This window comes from Mercenaria mercenaria, chromosome 13 (assembly GCF_021730395.1).
Source record: "Mercenaria mercenaria strain notata chromosome 13, MADL_Memer_1, whole genome shotgun sequence".
NCBI classification, from domain to species: domain Eukaryota; kingdom Metazoa; phylum Mollusca; class Bivalvia; order Venerida; family Veneridae; genus Mercenaria; species Mercenaria mercenaria.
The window spans coordinates 3,120,336-3,142,739 of NC_069373.1; the positions used below are offsets into that span (position 1 = coordinate 3,120,336).

General features: G+C 35.1%; 1 protein-coding gene across 1 annotated transcript; it reads left to right on the forward strand.

Annotated features, from left to right (window-relative positions):
* Positions 1-7,714: 7,714 nt before the first annotated feature.
* Positions 7,715-21,495, forward strand: LOC123549558 (uncharacterized). The gene is made up of 6 exons (XM_053521019.1): positions 7,715-8,010; positions 9,137-9,257; positions 11,284-11,467; positions 13,074-14,643; positions 15,185-15,280; positions 21,320-21,495. Exons 1-6 carry the CDS (start codon positions 7,890-7,892, stop codon positions 21,478-21,480), a joined length of 2,253 nt encoding a protein of 750 aa, XP_053376994.1. The 5' UTR covers positions 7,715-7,889; the 3' UTR covers positions 21,481-21,495.
* Positions 21,496-22,404: the final 909 nt, after the last annotated feature.

Genomic DNA, 22,404 nt, shown 5'->3' on the forward strand with positions numbered 1-22,404 from the left:
TATTGTACAGATATGAGCTAATAATTTCCGAGTATTGTATTAGGACAAGTAGTACAGATTTATGTAAAAAAGGGTGATTTTCTTGTGAAAAAATGTCACATGGAACAGTTTTGCGTTAAGCCAACTATAGGTACAGAATAAAAAGAAATCATCTACATTTAGCTGTTATGATCAGGCCTTCTAAAAAAATCTGGCTTTAACTGGGCATGGGTTTCTGAATAATGAGAGTGCTATTTTGCAAGAGATAGAAATATGGACTTTGACTAAATCTTTCACCGTCCAGTCACAAGCAAACCTATTAGAAGTTACGAATTCCGAACGGCATGTAAGTCGTAAAGTGTATATATTCAATTGTATTTGAATGTAAACCCAACTAATGAAATTTGCAGTAAACGCGAAAGCATGCCGCGGAGCTTACTCACATTTGTCTTATAATAACATTCACTTACTATTATCTGTGTAAGTTGGAGTGCACGAAAGTAATGACTTAGCTATGCCGATTTTAGTCAAGAGATAAGTGGTGAAACTATTTCTCATTATAAGATTAATTTGAAACGCTCAACTATTCAAGGAATGAGTGCTGTCTTTCCTAATGAAGTCAATTGTGTGCAAAGTTTTATCTATGAAGTCACATTTTCAGTTTAAAATCCAACTCGTTTCATGAATTAAAGAAATGTTATCGTAAAATTGTTAATTTAATTGTGATATGAGAAGTTGTCGACAGTAACAATATGTGCATGTTGAGATAATTTTACATATTTACATTTACTCAGGCTTTCATGAATGTAAAAGATGTCGTACAAAAAAGAATTGTAGCATTATTTATTCTTAAAGCCCTCATGATTGATAGTGGCATGTATGCTCTAATGATTATGGTTGTAGTCAATATGTTTAATCAGAAACAATGAGTAATTTAAAATGGTGTTTTCTTTTACCTTCTCTTTCAATAGCATTTAGATGAATTAAGGGGACATTACTGCACTCTTTGAGATCTACATACATTGATACAATATAAATACGCGAGTATTGCGGCTTGTCAACATTACAATATTAGATATGAAAACTATTTGCCACGTTTATAGCGACTTCACATAAACCAAACGTTATATTTTGTAAAACTGTTGATTTCAACGAACAGACGTGGTGTAAGCTCAGAAGTTCTAACGATCATTTACCTGCACCCCCATATCTAAACGACCATAATGTGTTTGATTTGTCTTAATTACTTGTTCGTCACTAACCTTACGGTTAGAATGGATTATTAAATCTACATGAGGATTTTATGGTAAGAAAAACACACGTGCTTAAAAAATTACAACTGATTCTCTTCTTTGAGTAACATATTTGAGACAGTCTTGGTTTGTGGCCGACAGCAATGGACGTTGGCACTATTGAATGCTGAAACGCGTTCCCGACTAATACGACGTGTTTCGTTTGTTTCTTTTTGATTTTGCAACTTTTTGTTTTCTAATTACTTGATGTGATTAATGTAGCGTCGGATATGTTTGATTACATGCGCAACATGTTTAGGTACTTTAAAATAATTGAGTAAACAATTGGAATGTAAAAATAAGAATTTGCACGGTTCATTACACCCGTTTGGTACGATTAACAATGGTACCTTTAAGTTTAAAAGTCTTTAGGTAAAAGTCATGTAATATCGTAATAATTTACTTCAGGTAAGAAATTGGAGCTTGTAATAAATGAACACTGTGACTCTTCAACAAGTTAAGATTACAATACACATTCGGCTATTATTATTATCAAACTACAAGACTATTTAATAAGGAATTACTTATATTTTAAACTTTTCAACTCCTCCACTCGGACCTGGGCTCCACCCGTAAACTATCAAGCGAAATGCTAGTTTATCATTAGACTAAATCTAACCGATATTGTGTGGTACGAACGGCAGGTAAAATAAAACGAAATTTCCAACCTGATTTTACGTTTTTTTTAAACACATTAACCATAATGTTCTTCCTTTCACGTGACTCGTTTATTTGTTCAATTTGCAAGATAAGATAATTTAAACTCGCTTGTACCAAGTTAACACAATTTTATCAGATTAAAACACATATGGTACACTTGATACATTTTATTTTCTTTTGTAAAGAATTAATTTAGTTGATTACAGAAGAAAATATTAAAGTAAAATTAGGAACGTAAAATCACGTTGCTCCATTCAAGTACGCCAATAGGTTATTAACAAAATTTAGTTTAAATATGATTTGTTTTTATTGTACCAACTCTTGTAATTGTATTATCTAATGACATACGACATAATCGTGTGAATTTTATTTACAATTTTCTTTTTGCTCAATATTAGGAAACATGATAAAATATAACATGAACCGTACTTCTTTATGTATTATCATTTTTCGTTTCTATATATTCCGTTTTCGTAATGTTTCTTGTAGTGTGTAGTAAGCTTGGGGTCATATGACATCAAATGTATCTTATTTCTTAAAAGGATCATTACAGCATCGTCGCAATGTAAAATTGAATCATAACATTCACCGGTACAAAACATGATGTGTTTATTCAGAAAGGCAACCAACATTCTGTACACCGTTTATTTGTTTGTAGTATCGTTTTTATAGTGAAATATCATGAAACAACAGTAGCATTTTAAACATTCATCAATTCATACAGTACAGTTATCTACGTACGGAAGTTAAACCACAGTTTAGTTACGGTAGGTAGAGCCTTTAGTTGTACGAATTGCGGGATCGTGAGTTTGATCCTTGGGGGGGGCTGTTTTGTCCGTTGACCATTGATAAAACGACATGTGTCTGAAATCCTTGTCCTCCACTTTGCTTAATTTGGGGCAGTTGGAGTTATTGCGGAGAAGGTTGTACTGGGCGGAATCCAGGAGCCTGGTTGGTTTAACTGCATGACGTTACATGAACAGAAATTACTGTTGAATTGAATGAAAATGACCGTTTTTTTCCAAGAAACAAACAAACATATTAGGTACTAAAGTGCAGAAGGATTTTCTGTGAGAAGTTGAAAGATGTCATGGCAGTGCTAATGAAATATGTATAAAAGGCAGGACTTATATGGTTTAAAAAAATTAGAATTACTTCAATGTCTCTAATGGGATGAAGATGTCAGACTCAAGAATCCACCGAACGAGGCTCTTCCTGCGGCAACTCAACCAGTACCGTTTTATTATTGTCCAAAACGGTATTAATATGTAATGATAATTATAGCTTAGCTGTTTTAAGGAAACTTTCTTATATATGTCCGATTATATAACTGTCAAAGATTTACATTCTAAACCTATTTGGAATTACTTTCGTTTTTCTTATTATATTTTCCTCTCTTAACAATGAATTTTTAAAAATAGGTAAGTAGATTCTCGGAAGCACAGTTGCACTAAAACGCAGTACAGAGCCAAAGAATTTGGCATAGTAGGCCAACAATAAAAAGCAGCTCTATGGAAAATATTTCAGAGTGTTGCGTCAAACATATAACGAGTACCATATTAATTATGCAAATAGAGATGATAGGAAAGGAAATAGTAAGGGGCAATGAGCCGAGATTGGGGGGCGGGGAGGGATAAGGAACTCGAATTGGAAAGTGAAACAAGGACCAATATACAAAGGGAATGCCAAGTTCCTTAATAGCAGGGATCAAAACAAAAGTAAAACACAAGCACAAAAAAACTTCTTCGTGTACCAGATAAACATGACAGCCACGACTGATGAATAACATAGGAAAAAGCGAACAAGAAAAACAGTTATAGACTCACCAAGCATACAAACGCACCAACAACAAGTAGAAAAACAGTTGTGTACCGTCTTAGGTTCGGCTGCCAAGGATGCCAAAACAAAGGGGAGCCCAAAACGAAATCAAAAGTAAAGGGGGAGGGGATGCAAAAATAGGTAAATGCAACGGAATGGAGGGGGCAATAGGGGGAGCGAAGAGGAGGAAGATACGATGACAACAAAAAAAGAAAGATAAGCAACAGACAAACAAGACTGACAAACAACCAGTGAAATAGGGGCACCTACTTTATAAAAATATTGCATTTGCGGTGTCATGCTGTCGTTTTGATCTTATTTTACATGAATTTATATTTGAATATAACCTCTTATAGCATCCTTTGAATGCCAAGAAATAATATTCATAGAGAAAATCTAAATATCGGCACCCCTTGTACTATATAAGTACAGTCAAATCGATTATATAAATTACAGTAAGTATGTATATGCAAACTTGTTTTATAAAATACGCTTAATGAACCTCAAAATCTAAAGAGTGTTTAAATAATGCTTTGATATAATTAAATATTGAACTCATGTTTGTTTACCTAAGTGATATAGTACACAAACCTCACACATTCACACAATAATTAAGTCATCCTGTAAATGCGACTTTTTTAAACATGTTTCCCATTAAGGCCTCGTCTATGTTCATTTGTCTGAAGTACTTTTTATATAAAATGTGTCTAAAATGTTACCTAGATAAACATTATGTCAAAACTAATTATTTTTAGGCAAAGATTAATCTTTTGCACATGTGTTCAAACATTAGAGTAAAGTAAATGAAATGTAGGTTCCCTTTGGCGACCACATTTTAGATAATTAGGTTTTATCGAACTGCGTGTCTCCTCTATTTTGTTTGGAAATAAGCATACTTCAAAATAGTTACGTACCAAGGTTTGATGCTTTCTTCACAAAAGGAAACATATTTTTTACTATTAATACACTGTATAGGCATTGTAATAAAGTATTATATTGGATGTAAATCCAGATCAACGAACAGTGGCTTATATTCAGCAAAACGCTTTCAAAGCACAAATGGTTATTGTCAGTATGCGAACAGAAAACCCAAATTTGGAGTATGAAAAAAATATTTTTACATTGAAAAAAAAAAAAAAAAAAAAAATGGTTCTACACTGTATCTCATCATAGAAACTGAATGATGCCCCCCAAACTTTGCCACATGAGCATTTTGAAAATATTCAAGATTTCCGCAAGATGGCCGCAAAATTCCAAAAGACGGTATATCTCCTAATAAGTATTATTGGACAGCGATTGCAAGTATTATCACGAGTTTTGTTGCTAGAGGTACATATAAATATCACTGTTCAATTAAAAGACGAAATCCATTTGAAAACTCCAAAAAAGGAAATCCCTATAAATTTTATTAAAACTCTAAATATGTAGATGTTTCCAGATGATACGAGTCTTCTAATAATTAACAAGTTTACAACACTTTGGTTCTCAGTAATTTTATAACAAAAGAGCGACGAGGCTTCAAGTGGTACCAAAATACATAAAAATCCTACTTTTTAGGTATTCGACTCCTGAAAACATCACTCGAAAAGGCAACAATTCTAGAAAAGCACTTATTTTAAAAAAACTGTCATTTGTATTTCTGTTTGCACTTAAAAGAAAAAAATGCACAATCTTGAATTATAATGAACTAATCAATGTTGAAGGTGAATATTTCTTTCAGATGTTTTACAGAGGATAGTTTCTATCGCTTTTCCATGAGTTCTGGCCCTCTAAAACTAGAAACATAGACTTATTGCTCTTATTTCCTTGACTTGAACGAGCATTTTCAAACTATTACTGCAGCATACACCGTTAAAAAAACAACAGTATAGATTTAGACGAGGCCACTCAGGCCATTATTTTAGGCTAATACCCTAGTTTCCAAATAGTGCTTTTAAAGCCTGAGAGGTGGATAAAAATGGGGGGGGGGCTTGTCTTATTTCAAAGCTATAACAGACGGAACATAAAGTATGTAGAAGTAGAATGATTTGCGATAAAGTTGCTGTAAATGCCAGTAAAGAAGATAATTCAAGTATCATTACAAGATTTTTTATAAATTAACGTGATCCTCTTCTATTTTCATATTAGTATATAAAACTTATTATATTAGATATATTTTGGTGACTTTGGGTATGAACGACTGACATGTATATATTGTAAAGTTTACATTTTCTCGTCATGATGACTAGAATCATCATCAGCATTACTGAGTAGTCCATCTACATCTTATTTTTTGACAGCTACAGTATTAATGTCAGTTCAATAATAATGTGCAGGCCACAAAGACCTTGTTCATATCCTATGCCACATCTCCAAGTTTGTTTAGATGCTCGAAAGCTGCTTCTATGGTACAAATTGATTGTCAATCGGCCCATCTCTGTTTTACATTGCGGTTCCATTCAGAGATATCAAACCGGCTGTTTGAGCGCATCATTAGAAAACCAACACCACCCATTCAACATTGATCCATCCTGTTCGCTAACGTTTCTCTAATTGAAAAAGGTTTGAAAACGAAAATTTTGAAAAATGAACCGAGAGCTGCATATATCTTATCAGATGAGGGAAAAGAGAAATACCTTATTAGATGAGGGAAAAGAGGGCTTTATGAGCCGGAATTTCAAAACCAAGTTGCATTTAGATATAATTATCAATTATTGAAATCCCCAAATGGAAAAATGACGTCGAAAAAAGAAAAACAACACATCTTTGCTTAGTCCCAAGAGTTAATGCTTGCATGCAAATATGAGCATGTGTACATTAATACTGAATATGTATGCTGTGAGATGTCGATGTCAACGGCAGTTCTGCATTTCCTTAAGCGCACTCCTACAAACTGTATAGCCAAATTCTAACTATTTGTTTTAAATTTGATATAAACAATTCCCACCATTTGTCCGAGGCTTCGTATTATTAATATGCAAAATAATGTATTATGTCAATGTCTGTACTTTTTGCGTGAAATGTTAGTGCAGCGTCCTTTATCATGCGACTCTAAATTTTGGTGTGCTGCCATTTGGGTACTGTATCAAAATAAGCATTTGCTGATACTGATATAATTTTATACTTTGCTATTCATATAGATGTTTTTTGTAGTACCGAACTATTTTTTAACACTATATGGAAATGAAGTACGCAACTGTAGTTACTGAAATGCAGTGAAAAGACACAAATTATGTGCAACTTATGCGAAAGATGTACTCTTATATCTTAAAAATACACTCAAGGAAAATTCTAAACTACTTTTCAATTAATTGTCAGAAACAATATAATAAAATCCTCATAAATATTGTTGTCATATATATCGAATATTACGCATTAAAAGCATATTTTCGAAGAGAAAAAAAAATCTATTGTAGAATAAGTATTGGAAATTAGTGAAATCTAAGAAATATAATTCAATTTAGTTACATCTGATAACTTTAATAGTCATAATGAAGTTTCAATGAAATATACAGATACATCTTAGATTATCTGCACACACGTAGAGAATGCACAGCGTTATGCTTTATATCTTTTATCCGATGAAACTGTATTTACCTATCTGCGAAAATTATTGTAATAATGGGTTAAATGAACCGAAACATTTGTCATATTTGAAATATTTGATTTTTCAATTGTAATCATTTGGTGCATGCAGTAAGTGTATTTAACTCAAAATGATTCATGATCATGATCATGTCATATCATATATAGATGATATACAAGTTATTTTCATGAATGTGGTTTTTATTTTCATCATTTGGTATGAAAATAAAATATTTCACAAGTGACGTTCCCTTTTCATATCATGAGATGAAAATAAAAGCCTTTTTCATAAAACATTTTTTCTGTTTCAGTTTAATATTATATACATAAAAGATTGAAAGATTGAAAACTTCATTTGTTTACATTTAAAAGTAGCGAGAGCAACAATAATACATTCCCTTCCCGTACATCTGACGACTGTTGTTGATCAGCTTATCTAACCTCCTCAATTTACTACACCCAAAGTATTATTGGTACAAATTTTCTCATTCTTTGACCTGTCTGGTAAAGGTACTGGTCAAGAAAAGCATACACAGGTATCAAATGCAGCTAAAAAGATTTTAAATATTAGGTAAAATGTATAATCACCTCAATTATGTTACAGTACCGAATCAGAACAGATTTGGAGACCTGGTAGGATCTATGGGTATGCAGCCTCGACCTGTGTCTAATGGGGAGCCTGTCAATGTCTCACCTGGTAGGTCTTATCATTGTGCACCTTCAAAAGGGCTTTGCCACCAGTACAAAAATGGGCACTATCTTGAGAAATTTATTACCTTAGTTTGAATATCTGTAGTTTAATTCAAACATTTCCTGTGTTAACTTTGTAAATATTCTTATTACATTACTATGTATAACACCTTTATCAAATCATGATAATATTTTCATAAATGAGAGATAACACTGGGTGGAATCGAGGTTACAGCATGGAGCATTTCATGTCGATAGGTTGGGTAAGGATTCATGGCGATTGGAAAGGAAATACGCTGTTTTTCAGTACAATGATACGTATTGGAAATCAACATGAAACCTAAACCGTGACAGTTTTATGTCGATAGTTTCAGATTCATGTCGATTTACTATACATATTATTGTATTGAAAATCAACGTATTTGCTTTACAATTGTCATAAATCATTACCAACCTGTGGACATGAAACGCTCCACGTTGTAGCCACGATTCCACCCAGTGGATAAGAGCTTTAAGTTAAAGTTTTTATTATTGCCATGATGCCAAAATATTCTTAAAATCCCTCAAAAAATTATTTTTTGCCATCTTAACTCTTGTCATGCTGATTTTAAGGCGTAGGCCACCAGCAAATAGCCAGGCCAGCCAGCACATAACATGCTGTGTGACCAGGCTCTTTATTGTTGGCTATTCATACAGTATGATCTAAAGGAGAAAATTCACAAACACCCAAAATTGGTCTAAATAGGAATCCACATTTAAAAGTTTGAATTTAAACGTTAGCTATTATTTTTATTGGAAATTTGGTATGTAGACATCACATAATTGGCTTTATGACCCATATATTTTTTCCAAATTGCTGTGGTTTGTTCAATATTTTATGTTTTGGGCACTTTGACTTCAAAAAATTACCATCAGCACATACGTCAACAGTCTTCCTTTTTTTACACAAGAATTTGGTGAAAAGATAAAGAATGGGATGTGTTTGGCCAATATATTATGCATTTGTGAACCTTCACCTTTTGAATAGCCATCAGTAAAGATCCTTGTCAGAAGGCATTTTATGTGCCGGCTGACCTTTGCTGGTGGCAAAACCTGTAATATGCTGGATTCATCATGAGTAGAGTTAATTCCAGTAACATATGAGGGCAAGAGGAAGCAGAACTTGGACAAGAAAGCGCTGGAGCTAGAAAGTTGTACACAACAGTTACAGGAGCAGATGAAGGCTGAGGAACAGGCAAAACAGGATAAACAGAAGTCAGTGGGATTGTTTGTGATTGCAAGTTAAAAATATTGAAACTTTGCTATCAAGTACAGCTTAATAAACATTGGCCTAAAGTTGACCTACAAGTTAAATGCTCTAGAATGTGCTTAGAATATATTCAATTGTTCTAATCATTAAATATTATCATGACATATTTTATGTCCCACATATGATATCACATACCATATGAGGGACTGTAATGTGTTGATTAACACTTTATATTTTGAGCTGAATTGAGGCATATTTGGCCTCCAGTAAGTATGTGCCTCTTGATGAACCTTTAAATGAATAGTTTTCTTGCAAGACTTTTCGAAGAAAATGAAAGCTTATATGGTCTCTTTTGTTGGCGTCGGGGTTGTCAAGGTTGTAGTTTTTAAAACAAGCATACCTTCAATTCTATCAAAGGTTTCCAACAATACTTTCACATAGTTATTTATCATTAACCTCTCTGCCATACTAGCAAGGCCCATTACCCTCAAACCACTTTTTTGGGAGTTATGGGCCCTTTTATACTTAGAAAATTGCCTATATAATGCATTGTAAGGTTTAAGTTTTTTTTAATCAACCACTACTTAAAACTATTAACGATATTCACTTGTACTTTCACATGATCATTGATCATCAACATCTGTACCATAATAGCAAGGCCCATAACCCTAAAACAAGTATTTTGAGAGTTAAGCCCCCTTCCATACTTCTATCCTATAAATCAATGTATTATAAGGTTAAATTTTTTTTCAATCAAACACTACTTCAGCACTAAGATATTCATTTATACTTTCACATATTCATTTATCATCAACCAGTGATTCTACAGAAAACGTTAATCGTTTTTATACTTTGGTCCTGATGGTCTCATTTTTATCCCGTTGCATTTTGAAAAGGTTTTCTACCATACAATAATCAATTTTCATATTCTATCTCCTACATTTCATTTTACCCCATAGAAATGGTAATACTGAGAAAAATACGTATTTTTATGCCTCAATGAGGGAAAAATCAGTAAATTTTGGCTGTCCAGATTGACTTGTACATATTTCGGAGCTGACTTTCTGAGAAAACCGGTTAAGTTACTGATATTTTTGAACCCAATGTAGTTTTAAAAGGAATTGGACTATAGCTTGACAGCGTTTATAGATCTTACTTGAATTTAATTTTTAAAATATTCCGCTTAACATGTTTGTCCCGCTAAAAATACTATCTACCGAAATGAAATGTTCAGAGCTCTCAAAGTCATAATTGTTGGAATTTTGTTGATCTTTAACACCACCAAATATCTTTATTACATTGGTTTTGCAAATCAAAGTTTAAAGTTGGTATTAAGAAAACGATTCGATAATAATTAGAAATCAAAAGGTTACCTATTGAGCGTGCTCTTAGAAAAACTAACTACTGTATGTCCTCTTTTTACCAACTGATGCAATTTAAGAACAGATTTTGTCTTCAAATACATTAATAATAGAGTGCTGAAGCTTTAATCAAATATAATTCTGAAATTTTGACCTTTTTAAAGTCTTACATCATAAAACGCTTTAAGTTATATCTACCGAAAACGCTATCTACCGAAAGGAAAATCCTTAAGGTACACTATATAATATATAATGAAAAAACTATTTTCATTGCTTATGCGGTTAATGTTGATTTCTTATTTGTCTAACTGGAGTGTATTTCAGGCATACATTCAAACAATTAGCATATGATTTTACTATCCAGCTTTGAATTTCACAATCAAGCATCAGACCTTAGTATCAAGCATTGGATTATACTCTCATAGGACACTGAGAAAAGTCGAGGGCACTGTTTTACATTTTTGTTTGCATTTTAAGCCCACCATTGAAATAAAACTTTTATACACATATTTTTACCCTTACTCAAACGCAGGATGTGACCAGTGTCCTTGTTTTACATGGAAAATGCCTTTTAAAACTTTTGAAGACTTGAAATTATATGTAAAAATATGTGAAAAGAAATTGAAACAAAGGAACAATTTTAGAAATTTTTTTGATGATTTGTTTTCAGATTACTTCAGAAGTCGGTGTGCCAGGACAAGTCTGAGTCAGACTGTGGTGAAGCACCCCTTCAAATACCATGCCAGGACAATACTGACTGTGGTGAAGCACCCCTTCAAATACCATGCCAGGACAATACTAACTGTGGTGAAGCACCCCTTTCAATACCCAACAAAGGAAAAAAGGGATCAAAGGTAAATATCGTATACAGTACTCATTGGTGACTATAGGTCAGTCAGTACTTCAACATGTCAGCTTGTCTGGCAAAGAAAAGTAGTCTTACACAACCTAGGTCTCTCTGATAAAATTCAAGATGTCACTTTAAACTTACATGTATTTGTGTTTTTCACATCCAAGCCTTCATTATAGCCCCACAAACGAAGTTTGGGGGGGTATATAGGAGTAAGCTTGTCTGTCTGTCTGACTGTCTGTCTGTCTGTTGGTTTCATGGTTTCCGGACGATAACTCATGAAAGGCTTCACAGATTTAAATAATTTTTGGTACACAGGTCTACATCACAAGATACAGGTCAAGTTCGACTTTGGGGGCCGGTGGGGTCAAGGTCAAGGTCAATAACTTTAGTTAGGAATGAGATATTGTGATGAAACTTCCTGTATAGGTAGCTTCTATGCAGATGACGCTAGGGATTGGAAGTGAGGCCCGTGGGGTCAAGGTCACTGTTACTAAAAATAGAAAAACCGTTACTGCTCAATAACTTTAGTTAGGAATGAGATTTTGTGATGGACCTTGCTGTATAGGTAGCTTCTGTGAATACGACATTTGGGATTGAAAGTGGGCCCAGTGGGGTCAAGGTCAAGGTTACTGTTAATAACAATAGAAAAACTGTTTCTTCTCAATAACTTTAGCTAGGAATGAGATATTGTAATGAAACTTGCTGTATTGGTAGCTTGTGTGAAGTTGATGCTTGTAATTGAAAAATAGGGCCGTTAGGATCAATGTCAAGGTGACTGTTACTAAAAATAGAAAAAAGTGTTTCCACTCAATTACTAAAGTTAGGAATGAGATAATGTGATGAAACTTGCTGTTTAGGTGGCTTGTGTGAAGACAACACTTGGGATTGAAAGTGGGGCGGGTGGGGTCAAGGTCAAGGTCACTGTTACATGTGTCCATGTTTCTTGTGTTACCTTATGCCATTGATTCTAAGCATTACCAGTTCCAGTATCAAGCACCCATGTGGGGGTATTAATCACCTTTAGTGAAAGTTCTAGTTCATTTAATAATTTTATTTTTTAATAGCTTAGAAAAAATGCTCAACATAGCTTTAAGATGTGCCACTCACTAAGCAATTTATCAGTATATTCAGAAAAGTTTCGAGATAAGCTTCTTTTGTAGAGAGCCAGAATATTGCAATTTTAAAGATGCAAAGTCCATCTAAATACTCAAACTTAATGATTATAGGGCCACTTATTTGGTAAAATGGTTAACATGATGAGTCACACATTTCAGGGGCATGTGTCACTGACTGACAGGTCTTGTGTGACATTAGGCCAAATAAAAAAATAGTATTGTTTCTGGTCACGGAACTCAAAATGAACAGAGCTTAAAAGAGCTTGAATCATGCTCATAAGTTTTATAGAAGGTACAAAAGCATCATTTTCGGCAGATAGGTTACTGTTTTGGTTATCAGTGTGCATCTCCCTGTTTGCTATTTGGGAGGTTACTTCTCCCTAAAATTCTGAGCTAGCTTGGTCCTTTGTATATGTAAGCTACTGCAACTGACATATAAATGTGTGTAGTGAGTTTAGCTCTGATCATCATTTCTTTTATTATTTCTTTCAGAAACCTGACCGCTTTTGTGTCTACTGCAAGGAAATAGTAAAAAATGGGAAGTTAAAGCGACATATCACAAGAAATCATGCAAAAATCCCAGAAGTCGAGAACATATTGAAGAAAGGTATACCGGTAGAAATACAGAATCAGTTCTTTAATGAAAAGAGGAAGGAAGGAATATCAGAGTACAATTTGAATTTAATCTCTGAAAATAAGGATCCAGCAATGAGAGAAAGAAAGCCAGTCTTTGAAGATAAACTCAGAACATGTGCTGAGTGTAAAGGTTACTATTCAAATAAGTACTTTTACAAACACAAATGCAAAAGTAGTCACCCTACTGCAATCAAACCGATCTTACTTCAGAAAGTGAATAAAACCAAAATGGATTGTGACAAGGAATTCCAAGATATTCTTAATAGATTTGTAGATGGACAGGCTGGTGATCTCATACGTAAAAATACAGAAATACAGATTATAGGGTACAAGCATTTCAATATGAGGAAACATGAAGAAGGAAAGGCTGATGAAGTAAGAAAAGTAGTAATGTCTGATATGAGAGAACTTGCAAGACTTTTTTTGAAATTTCAAGAAATTACTGGGGAAGAAAAGACATTTGAAGATATGTTTAAGAGGGAACACTTGCAGGACCTTGCTGAAGCAATCCAGAAAATGGTCACAAAATCTGACAAGACAGAGAAGCATGGACTAAAATTACTGTTGGATGCAATTATTCTCCGCTCAATTAAAACTCTAATGGGATACTTCTCCGAAACTATGCAGGATGAAAAAAAGAAAGAACTCAAGGCGTATCTGGAAGCGTACAAGTACAAATCTAGTGAACTTTTCCCACAGGCTAGACAAGCGTGTGTCAAGCAGTCAATACAAAAATCAAGAAGACCTGCAAATCTGCCCTGTGAGATGGATCTGCGAAAACTGCAAGATCACATTCAACATAACATTGAAAAGATTGTGAACAATTATGAATTGAAGGACTACAAATATTTAAGAACATTAGTAGTGTCAAGGTTAACATTGTTTAATGCTAGACGAGGTGAGGAGTCCCCTCGCATGCTGTTAAGTGAATGGGATGCTGCTGAAAAGAATGTTTGGCTTCCAGAGGAGCAGATAGAGAAAATCAGCGATGAGGCAGAGAAATTTCTGGTGGGACAATATAAACTTTGTTACATTTTAGGAAAGGGGAAGAAGTTTGTACCAGTTTTGATCCCGAATGATATTGTTCCTGGTATTAGATTGCTTGTGAAGGATAGGGCCAACTATAACATACCTGAGAGCAACAATTTTGTGTTTGCAACTGCAAAGGGAACTTCACATTGCTCAGGGTGGCATGCACTGAGTGAAGTTTGTGATGCAGCTGGGGTGAAAATACCAATTACTGCTACAGGAATGCGACACAGGCTGTCTACAATCTATGCTTCTCTCAACATGCCAGCACAACAGCAGAAGATCTTCCTGGAGCATATGGGTCATGAGCAACACATCAATGAGGACAACTACCAATGTCCTCGCGGGGTCCAAGCAGTGAAGGTGATGGGGAAGATCTTGAAGACTATAGAGCAAGGTGAAATTTTATAAATTGTTTCTTAAACTTCTTCAAGTGCGTACATTGAACATAGGCATGTAAATGATATTTTGATTTTTGTGCAGAAAAAATTGTCTGCACACAAAATTTTGATGTCTGTAAGCAAACTTAGTTATTTTTTCATTGCTATACATATTTTGTAATAAATTTAGTTGCAGTAATTCATGAAAGTGCTACCTTCTAAGCTTGTAATCGGCATAATGGCTAGAAAACAAACTAACTTAAACTAGTGTTAATCGGAACCAAGGTTTTGTTGATTTTCACTGTTTAGAGGCTGATGTAGTATCCTCGCCTCTCCAGGGCACTGACCTTGAGTCATACATTTTACAAAAACTTGTCAATAAGTCCTTGATTAAAATTTTTATGTAGGTTTATTTGATTATGACAATGCAGAAACTCTTCTGTTTAATTAAAGCTACTGCATTGATTATTGACAGAAAGATACTGAAAAAAATTGCTTACAGCAAACTCAGATAATGCCTTTGGGCTTTGTGTATCAAATTTTGCTTGATCTGTACAGGTTCTTTTGCCACCGTCCCTGATGATGTAGCTACAGATGTTGAGCAAACTTCAAACTTCCATAAACCTATAGTCAAAGATCAAAGTAATGGTACAGGTAAATACATCTCATTTCTGGAGACAACTAAAACTTTTTCTTTTTTTAGCTCATCTGATTTTTTGAAAAAAAATGATGAGTTATTGTCATCACTTGAGCGGTTGTCGGCGTCTGCGTCGGCGTTCCCGGGGAAAGTTTTATGTTTAGGTAAGCTTTTCTCCAAAACTGTCAAGGCTATTGCTTTAAAAATTGGGAAATACTTGTTCCCCAATAAAAAAAGCTGGCCCCCCCTTTTTTTTACCCAAGAAACAAACCCCCATCTTGTTTTTTGAAAGATTTATGGCCCCTTTTGTCCCTTAGAAAATATCAGATTTTTTGGGGTTAAAGTTTTAGTTTAGGTCAACTTTTCTCCTAAACTATAAAAGGCTATTGTTTTGAAATTTGGGAAAAAAACTTGTTCACCATCATAAGCAGCCCCTTTTTACATCAAGAAACTAACTCCATCTTGCTTTTTGCAAGATTTACCCCCCTTTTTGGGACTTAGAAAATCGTTTTTTTGGGTTTTAATTTTTTAGGGTTTAGGTCGCTTTTATCAAAACTTCAAAGCTAGTGTTTTAAAAAACTTGCAACACCTTGTTCCCATATAAGTTGCCCCTTTGTACAGCAAGAAACAAAAACTCCATCCTGCTTTTTGAAAGTTTTTGGGAAATTTTTGGGACTTTAGAAAATATCAAAATTTCTTGGTTAAGTTTTTTTGTTTAGGTCAACTTTTTCTCTTAAACTATAAAAAAGGCTTTTGTTTTTGAAACTTCAACACTTGTTGACCTTCAAAGTGCCCCTGTACAGCAAGCAAAAAACCCCAATCCGTTTTTTGCAAATTTTTTTCCCCCTTTTTGGGACTTAGAAAACATTTTTTGGTTGGGATTTTTTTTAAAGTCAACTTTTTCATAAACTATCAAAGCTATTGTTTAAAAATTTTTGCAACAGTTTTTCACCTTTAAAGTGGACATGAACTTCAAAAAAACATAATCCTACCCCTGCTTTTTGCAAGAATGATGGCCCTTTTTAGACTTAAAAAAACATGGGTAGGACAATATTTTATTACAAAAAAAAAAAATCAGATGAGCGTCGCCCCGAAAGGTGGTGCTCTTTTTTTAAAATTTTGGGTTTAACGTCGCCCCAAAACACATTATTTGGTTTTTGGCGACTTTCCAGCTTTGATGGGGGGAGGAAAAACCCAAATTTTCCCAAGGGCCCCTAGGTAAAAACCCCCCGACCTTCCGAAAGCCAGCTGGGGGCTTTCTACAAAATTTTTTAATTGCCCTGGTGGGATCAAACCCCAACTAGCGGGGGAGGGGCAAGGGGGTTTTACAAGTAGCGACGTTAACCACTCCCCCACGGGGGGCCCCCTATTTTAAAACTTCTAAAATTTATCAAAAGGTGTTTAAATTTTTTTAAATGTTTGCTTTTGGATGTAATTGAAAATTTACTTTAAAAAAACCGGGTTTCGGGGTTTAGGAAAATCAAATTTACAGTCATGGGGTTTTGTAGGTAAAAAAAAAGGGTACATTGCCTAGCTAAATTATTACTTATAATATGTACTTTTTTTCCCCCGAGGGGGGGCATTTTGTTTTTAAAAACCGGCGGGCGGGCTGTCAGTCCCCCAATTTTCGTGTCCGGGGGTCCAATCTTGTCATCGAGGGGGGTTTTTTCTTTTTAATTTGGCATGAAGGGTGAACCCTGAAAGGGAGGGACGTGTCGGGGCGAAAAACCCCCCAGGTCGGGAGCTCAAAGGTAAAAGGTCCCCATTTTGACGGTTAAAGGTCTTTTTTCATGTTTAATGCTTGGGGGAAGGCCCAAAATTTTTTTGGGTCTTCGATGGAGGATTTTAAAATTTAATTGGCTTAAATTTAAACAAGAAAGAGACGTGTAAACGCGAAAGGGCCCCCAGGTCCTTTTGCTCAAAGGTCAAGGTAAACCACTTAGCTTTAAAAAGGTCATTTTTATGTAGTGCATTCTTTGCCCGGGTTTCCATATCTTTTCTTCCATGGATGGATTTTAAAATTTAACTTGGCATGAATGTGTCCCACGTAAGACGAGTGTTCCCCGAAAGACCCAGGTCCGTAGTCAAAGGTCAAGGCCCAACTTGGGACTTTTAAAGGCCCCCATATTTAAAAGATAGGCATTGATGGGCGTGTCCGGCCCAATATCTTTTGTCATTCAGCATGGTTTTAAAAATTATTGGGCATGAATGTGTACCACAGTAAGAGACTTTGTCGCGCGAAAAGCCCCAAGGTCCGTAGGTCAAAGGCCTAAACTCTAACTCGGCCATAACTATTCTTTTCAAATTTTGCCATGGGGGGTTTGGGTCTTCCTATGGAGACAGCTCTTGTTTTTTTAATTCTTTAATTACCCTTGTACACCGTTCACCGGATATAGCCCGAAAAATGTCGAAGAATCTATGCTAAACCATTACACTTTGAAGAAAAAGTGAAAAATGATGGTCCGCAAAAATGGGCGAACACAGTATAGTTTATAAAGAACCATAGAGGAATAATGCTCTGTACAGAACTACTTTTTGGGGATATAAAATTTATAAAAAAACTAATCTTTTTATACCCAAAGACAAAAATGTTTTGGGTTTTTCAGCACGATTGATTTAAAAGGGACGGGAAGAAAGGGAAAAAATTTAAAGGGGGAAAAAAAAACATGATATGATGGAGGTATTTTATACGCCCTTTTTGAAAAACGGGAGTATTATGGGAAAACCCCCCTGGTGGGGCGGGGGGCGGCGTCCACAGACCTTGCCCGGGAGAATTTTCTTCTACAGCAATTGGAGGGGGGGATTTTGTTTAAAAAATTGGGAAACAGTTGTTCACCATAAATGAGACGGGTTTTCATGCGCAAAAAACCAGGTCCCTAGGTCAAAGGGGTTCAAGGTCAAACTTAGGGGGGTTTAAAAGGTAAATTTTTAAAAAAGAAGGGATTTTTGTCCAGTTTTAATTTTTTCCCTTCATGATGGGGGGAAAATTTTGATGAAATTTGGGGCCCCCCAATTGTTCACCTTTCATGGGGCCCGGATTTAGTTTTTTTTTTTTCATGCTTGAAAACCAGATCCCTAGGTCAAAGGGTTCAAGGTCCATTTGGGGGCCCAAAATTTGATACAAAGAATGAAAATTCAAGAATGATTTTGGCCCCCCCGGAGCATCCCCTTTTTTTTCTTTGTTAAAGGGGATTTTGGTTTTTTTGTTTGGGCCCATTTTTTGGTTCCCCATAATGAAGAGGGAGGTCATGACAAAAAAACCAAGGGGTCCCTTTAGGGTTAAGGTAAAAAAGCGCCCCCACTTAAAAAAAGGTCAAAAAGGTTTTACCAAGGGGGTAAAATGAAAACCCCCCCTTTTGGTTCCCCAAAAAAGAATTTTAATCCTTCCCCCCCCTTTCATTGGGAATTTGGGAAAGGCCCTTTGTTTTTTTTTTTTTTGGGATTGGCCCCCCCCCCCCCCCCCACCCCCCCTAATTTTCCCCCCCCCACCCCCCCTTTTTTTTGAGCCCCCCTTTTTTTTTTTGAGTGTTTTTTCGGCAAGAACCAGGTCCCAGGGTTCCCCAAAGGTCAAAGGGTAAACAATTTAGAGGTCAAAGATACAAAAAATGAAAACTTTGTCGGGATTTCTTTTTCATGCATTGGGGTTTTTTTGATACAATTTTGGAAATTTTTTGTTCCCCCTCATGGGGACAGTTTTTCATGTCAAAAACCCGGGGGTTTCCCTAGGTCTAAGGTAAAGGTCACACTTTGAGGCCAAAGGTCAGAAAAAAGAATGACCCTTTTTAAAGGAACATTTTACTTCATGCATAGAGGGATTTTGTAAAAATTGGCCAATTTTTACACCTCATGAAAAGGAATCCCATCCCACTGGCCCCCTTTTTTTAAAATTCCCTTCCCCCTTTGCTGTTACTATAAATAGTTTATATTGTAACTTTTTCATTACAAGGTGGGGAAAAAAATCGGGAAAACCATTTTTTCTGTAGTAAACATCTGTTACACCCAATTTGAAGTGTTTTTTTTAAGCTATTTCTCCCGGGTTTAAGGATTTTTTTGTGGTTTTGAAATTTTTTTTTTTTTTTTTTTTTTTTTTTTTTTTCTCTTTTTAAAAGTTTTAACTTCCCTTAGTTGTTACTAAAAATTAATTTTACATTGTAACTTTTTTATAATTGACTGTAGGGAAAAAAAAAACCAAGACCATTTCCCTGGGGTACAACATTGATTTTATTTTAAAATTTTGGGGTTTTTTTAAAGGGTTTATTTTAAACCGGGTTTAAGGGTTTTTTTTTTGTGGCTTAGAAAAATAAAAAAATTTTATAATAATTTCAAAAAAAAAAACAAACTTTTGAAAACCCAACTAAAAAATTAAAAAATTTCCCTTTGCAGATACGGGGTTGCTAAGGGAAAAAATTTTTGCTGGCGGGCTTTAAAATTTTTGACATTTTTGGCCTCTTGTTTGGTTTTTTTAACTTTTAAAGCATAGAATTTTTTTTAAAAAGTTTGCTAGATTTTAAGGTCATACTTATTTACTTGGGTAAAGGGCTTTATTGGTTTTAAATTTCCCAGTTATTTAAATCGTTGTTTTTGGGGGGAAAAATTGAGCGGGCCCCTTTGTGATTTTACTGGTTGTGACTCTAGGCCCTTTTAGAAAAAAAACAACAACGAAAGGGTTTTTTTGATAAATTTAAATTTTTTTTTAAATGTCCCCGGGGAAGGGAAAAGTAGGGCCCACAACTTTAAGGGGATTTTTTAGAAAAACAGCCCTATGGCTGTTAAACGGTACAGGTTTTTAAAGACCACAACAAAAAAAAAACAAAAAATTTTTAAAATTTTGCTTGGTCGGGAAAAACCTTTTCCCCTGCGGGTGTCTTCCTTTGGAAAGTTGTTTTTTAAAAAACTTCTCTTGTTTTTTGATTTACTAACCCCCCTGTGAATATTAGGGGACCGAGTTTTTTTTTCAATTTTGAAAAGCCTAATGGGTTCAAGGGCTTTTTTTAGCTCCCCCAAGCCTTTGCAGTGGCACTTTTTTTTTTTTTCCGTCGTCCACCCGTTCTGTCAACAATTTAGTTTTCACCAGTTTTGCGACTTCATTACCCACATGGAATTTAATTGATCCCTTTGGTATGAAGCTTCAGCTAGTTAGTATCTCCCCAACCCGGGTGGGAATTGGGCCATGTCTGGCCCAAGGCACAGCGATTTTTGGACTTACCCAAAAAGGCCCATTTTGGGCTTGTCACCATTTGTAGCGACTACTTTATTGCATGGAATTTAATTTTTTTGGGTATAAAGCTTCGGCAAGAGGGTATCTGGAACCTAGTTGCTATGGGTCAGGGGGGGGTTTAAAGGTCACCACGTCCTTGAACTTACCCAAAAAAAAGGAAAATTTGGGTTTGCCCACCAGTTTAAAAAGGGGACACTTTTCCCTTTAAAATTTTAAAAATTTATTAGGTATGAAGCTTTAGCTATATTGGATTGGACCCCAGTCGTATGGGTCATTGGGGTTAAAGGGGTAAAGGCCCAAAAGGGGAAACTTGGCTTAGTCATAACAGACCATTTTGGGTTGCCCCACTAGTCTGTCGGCACTATTGTTTGGGAAATTTTTTAATATTTGGTTAAAAGCTTTAGTTGATAGAAATTTAAACCCCCATTTAAAAATATGGGTCATGTAAAGTCGGGGTCACGCGCCCTTGGACTTAGCCCAGAAAATGCCATTTGAAAGCTTGTTTAAGTTAAAAATTGGATCATGTTGGGTTTCAAGGTAAAGGGAAAAGCGACCTTGATAAGCTAAAAATAGCTACAATGAGCTGTTTAGCTCTGGTGAGGGGCCCCCCCAGGACGTTAAAAGATCCTTTTTATTTGAAATTTTTTTTTAAGCTTAAAACTAAAAAAAACCCAAATTTCTGGGGACTCCCTGGAAACCATAAGCTGAAATTAATGAGGCCATTGTCAAAATCAATCAAAATGAATTTATTTATGTATGAAATTGAACGGCATTTTTTGCTCACATGCATTTGTAGATATTTATGATAAATTTGTCGCACAATTTGTTTATACATTAGGTAATGCCAGTGACGAAGACGAAGACCCACCAATGAAACAGAGGCGAATATCAGGTAAATGTTTGGCATTACCTAGATGTCCAACTGTCTTTTCTATTTTTCTTAAACATTCTGTTCAAAAGATGCATCTTTTTTTGAACCAATTGTTTTCTAATAAGTAAATTAATACCGTCCATAGACAAGGATGATCCAGCTTTAACAGGCATATTGGTCTTTTGTAGATGATGTGTTTGATTGTCAGTTACATGGTTTCTGATTAATTCCTAGGGAAACCATGTGTCTCGGCTGTGAAAGTTGATTGTCAGAATCATTTAGACGCTACTGTACCCTATCACTGCTGGTGGCATTGAACATGATTTGTAAATAACTTGTTGGTACCTATCCCCATTCAGGTGTACAAGTAAACAAAAAAATACAATAAAAAATTTATTTCCCCTTTGCAGTACTTTGGGTTTCAGACAGGGGACAGTGACAAAATAAAAGCTACACCCAAGGGGAACTGATTTTCGAAAAAAAATGAAGCAAACAAGGGAGATTGCCTAGTAAGTTTATTTGAGATTTTCTACTTAAAAGCCCCTCTCGTTGAAAAATTCTAAATAACGCATATAAAAGGCGTATCGTTGAAAAAATTTAAATAATGTTTTATGAAGGCGTATAGAGGGTCAACAGGGGATCTTCGCTTTTAATTTCCCTTTTTTGGAGGGTTTTCGACAGAGGGGACCCTCTCGCGTGACCTCTTTCCCCCCCTGTGTATATGCATTGACCCAAAAGCAAAATTTTAACAATTTGGGGTTTAAAATGAATCCCTCACAGATGCAAACATATTGTTGCAAAGGGCCCAAATCCCCCATCCCCCTTAATTTGCATGCAGTAAAAATGACCATTGGTTCATATTTTATTTTAAAAAATTATATAAAATGATATTTTAAATCAGAAAAGATGAATTGTGAGTAAATGATTTTTAATATAAATTATAAATTTTTAGTCCCACCCAAAAAAATTTAAAAGGATCCTTTTTTTGCCCTTTCCATATGTCGTCAAAAAATTTTCCCCCGTTAACACTAAAGCAACTTCATTTTTGCTTC

Coding starts and splice junctions, on each gene's coding strand:
- LOC123549558 (XM_053521019.1), top strand. CDS start 7,890: ATGTATAATCACCTCAATTATGTTACAGTACCGAATCAGAACAGATTT. Junction 11,468..13,073: donor AAGGAAAAAAGGGATCAAAG/GTAAATATCGTA, acceptor TATTTCTTTCAG/AAACCTGACCGCTTTTGTGT. Junction 15,281..21,319: donor AGATCAAAGTAATGGTACAG/GTAAATACATCT, acceptor TTTATACATTAG/GTAATGCCAGTGACGAAGAC.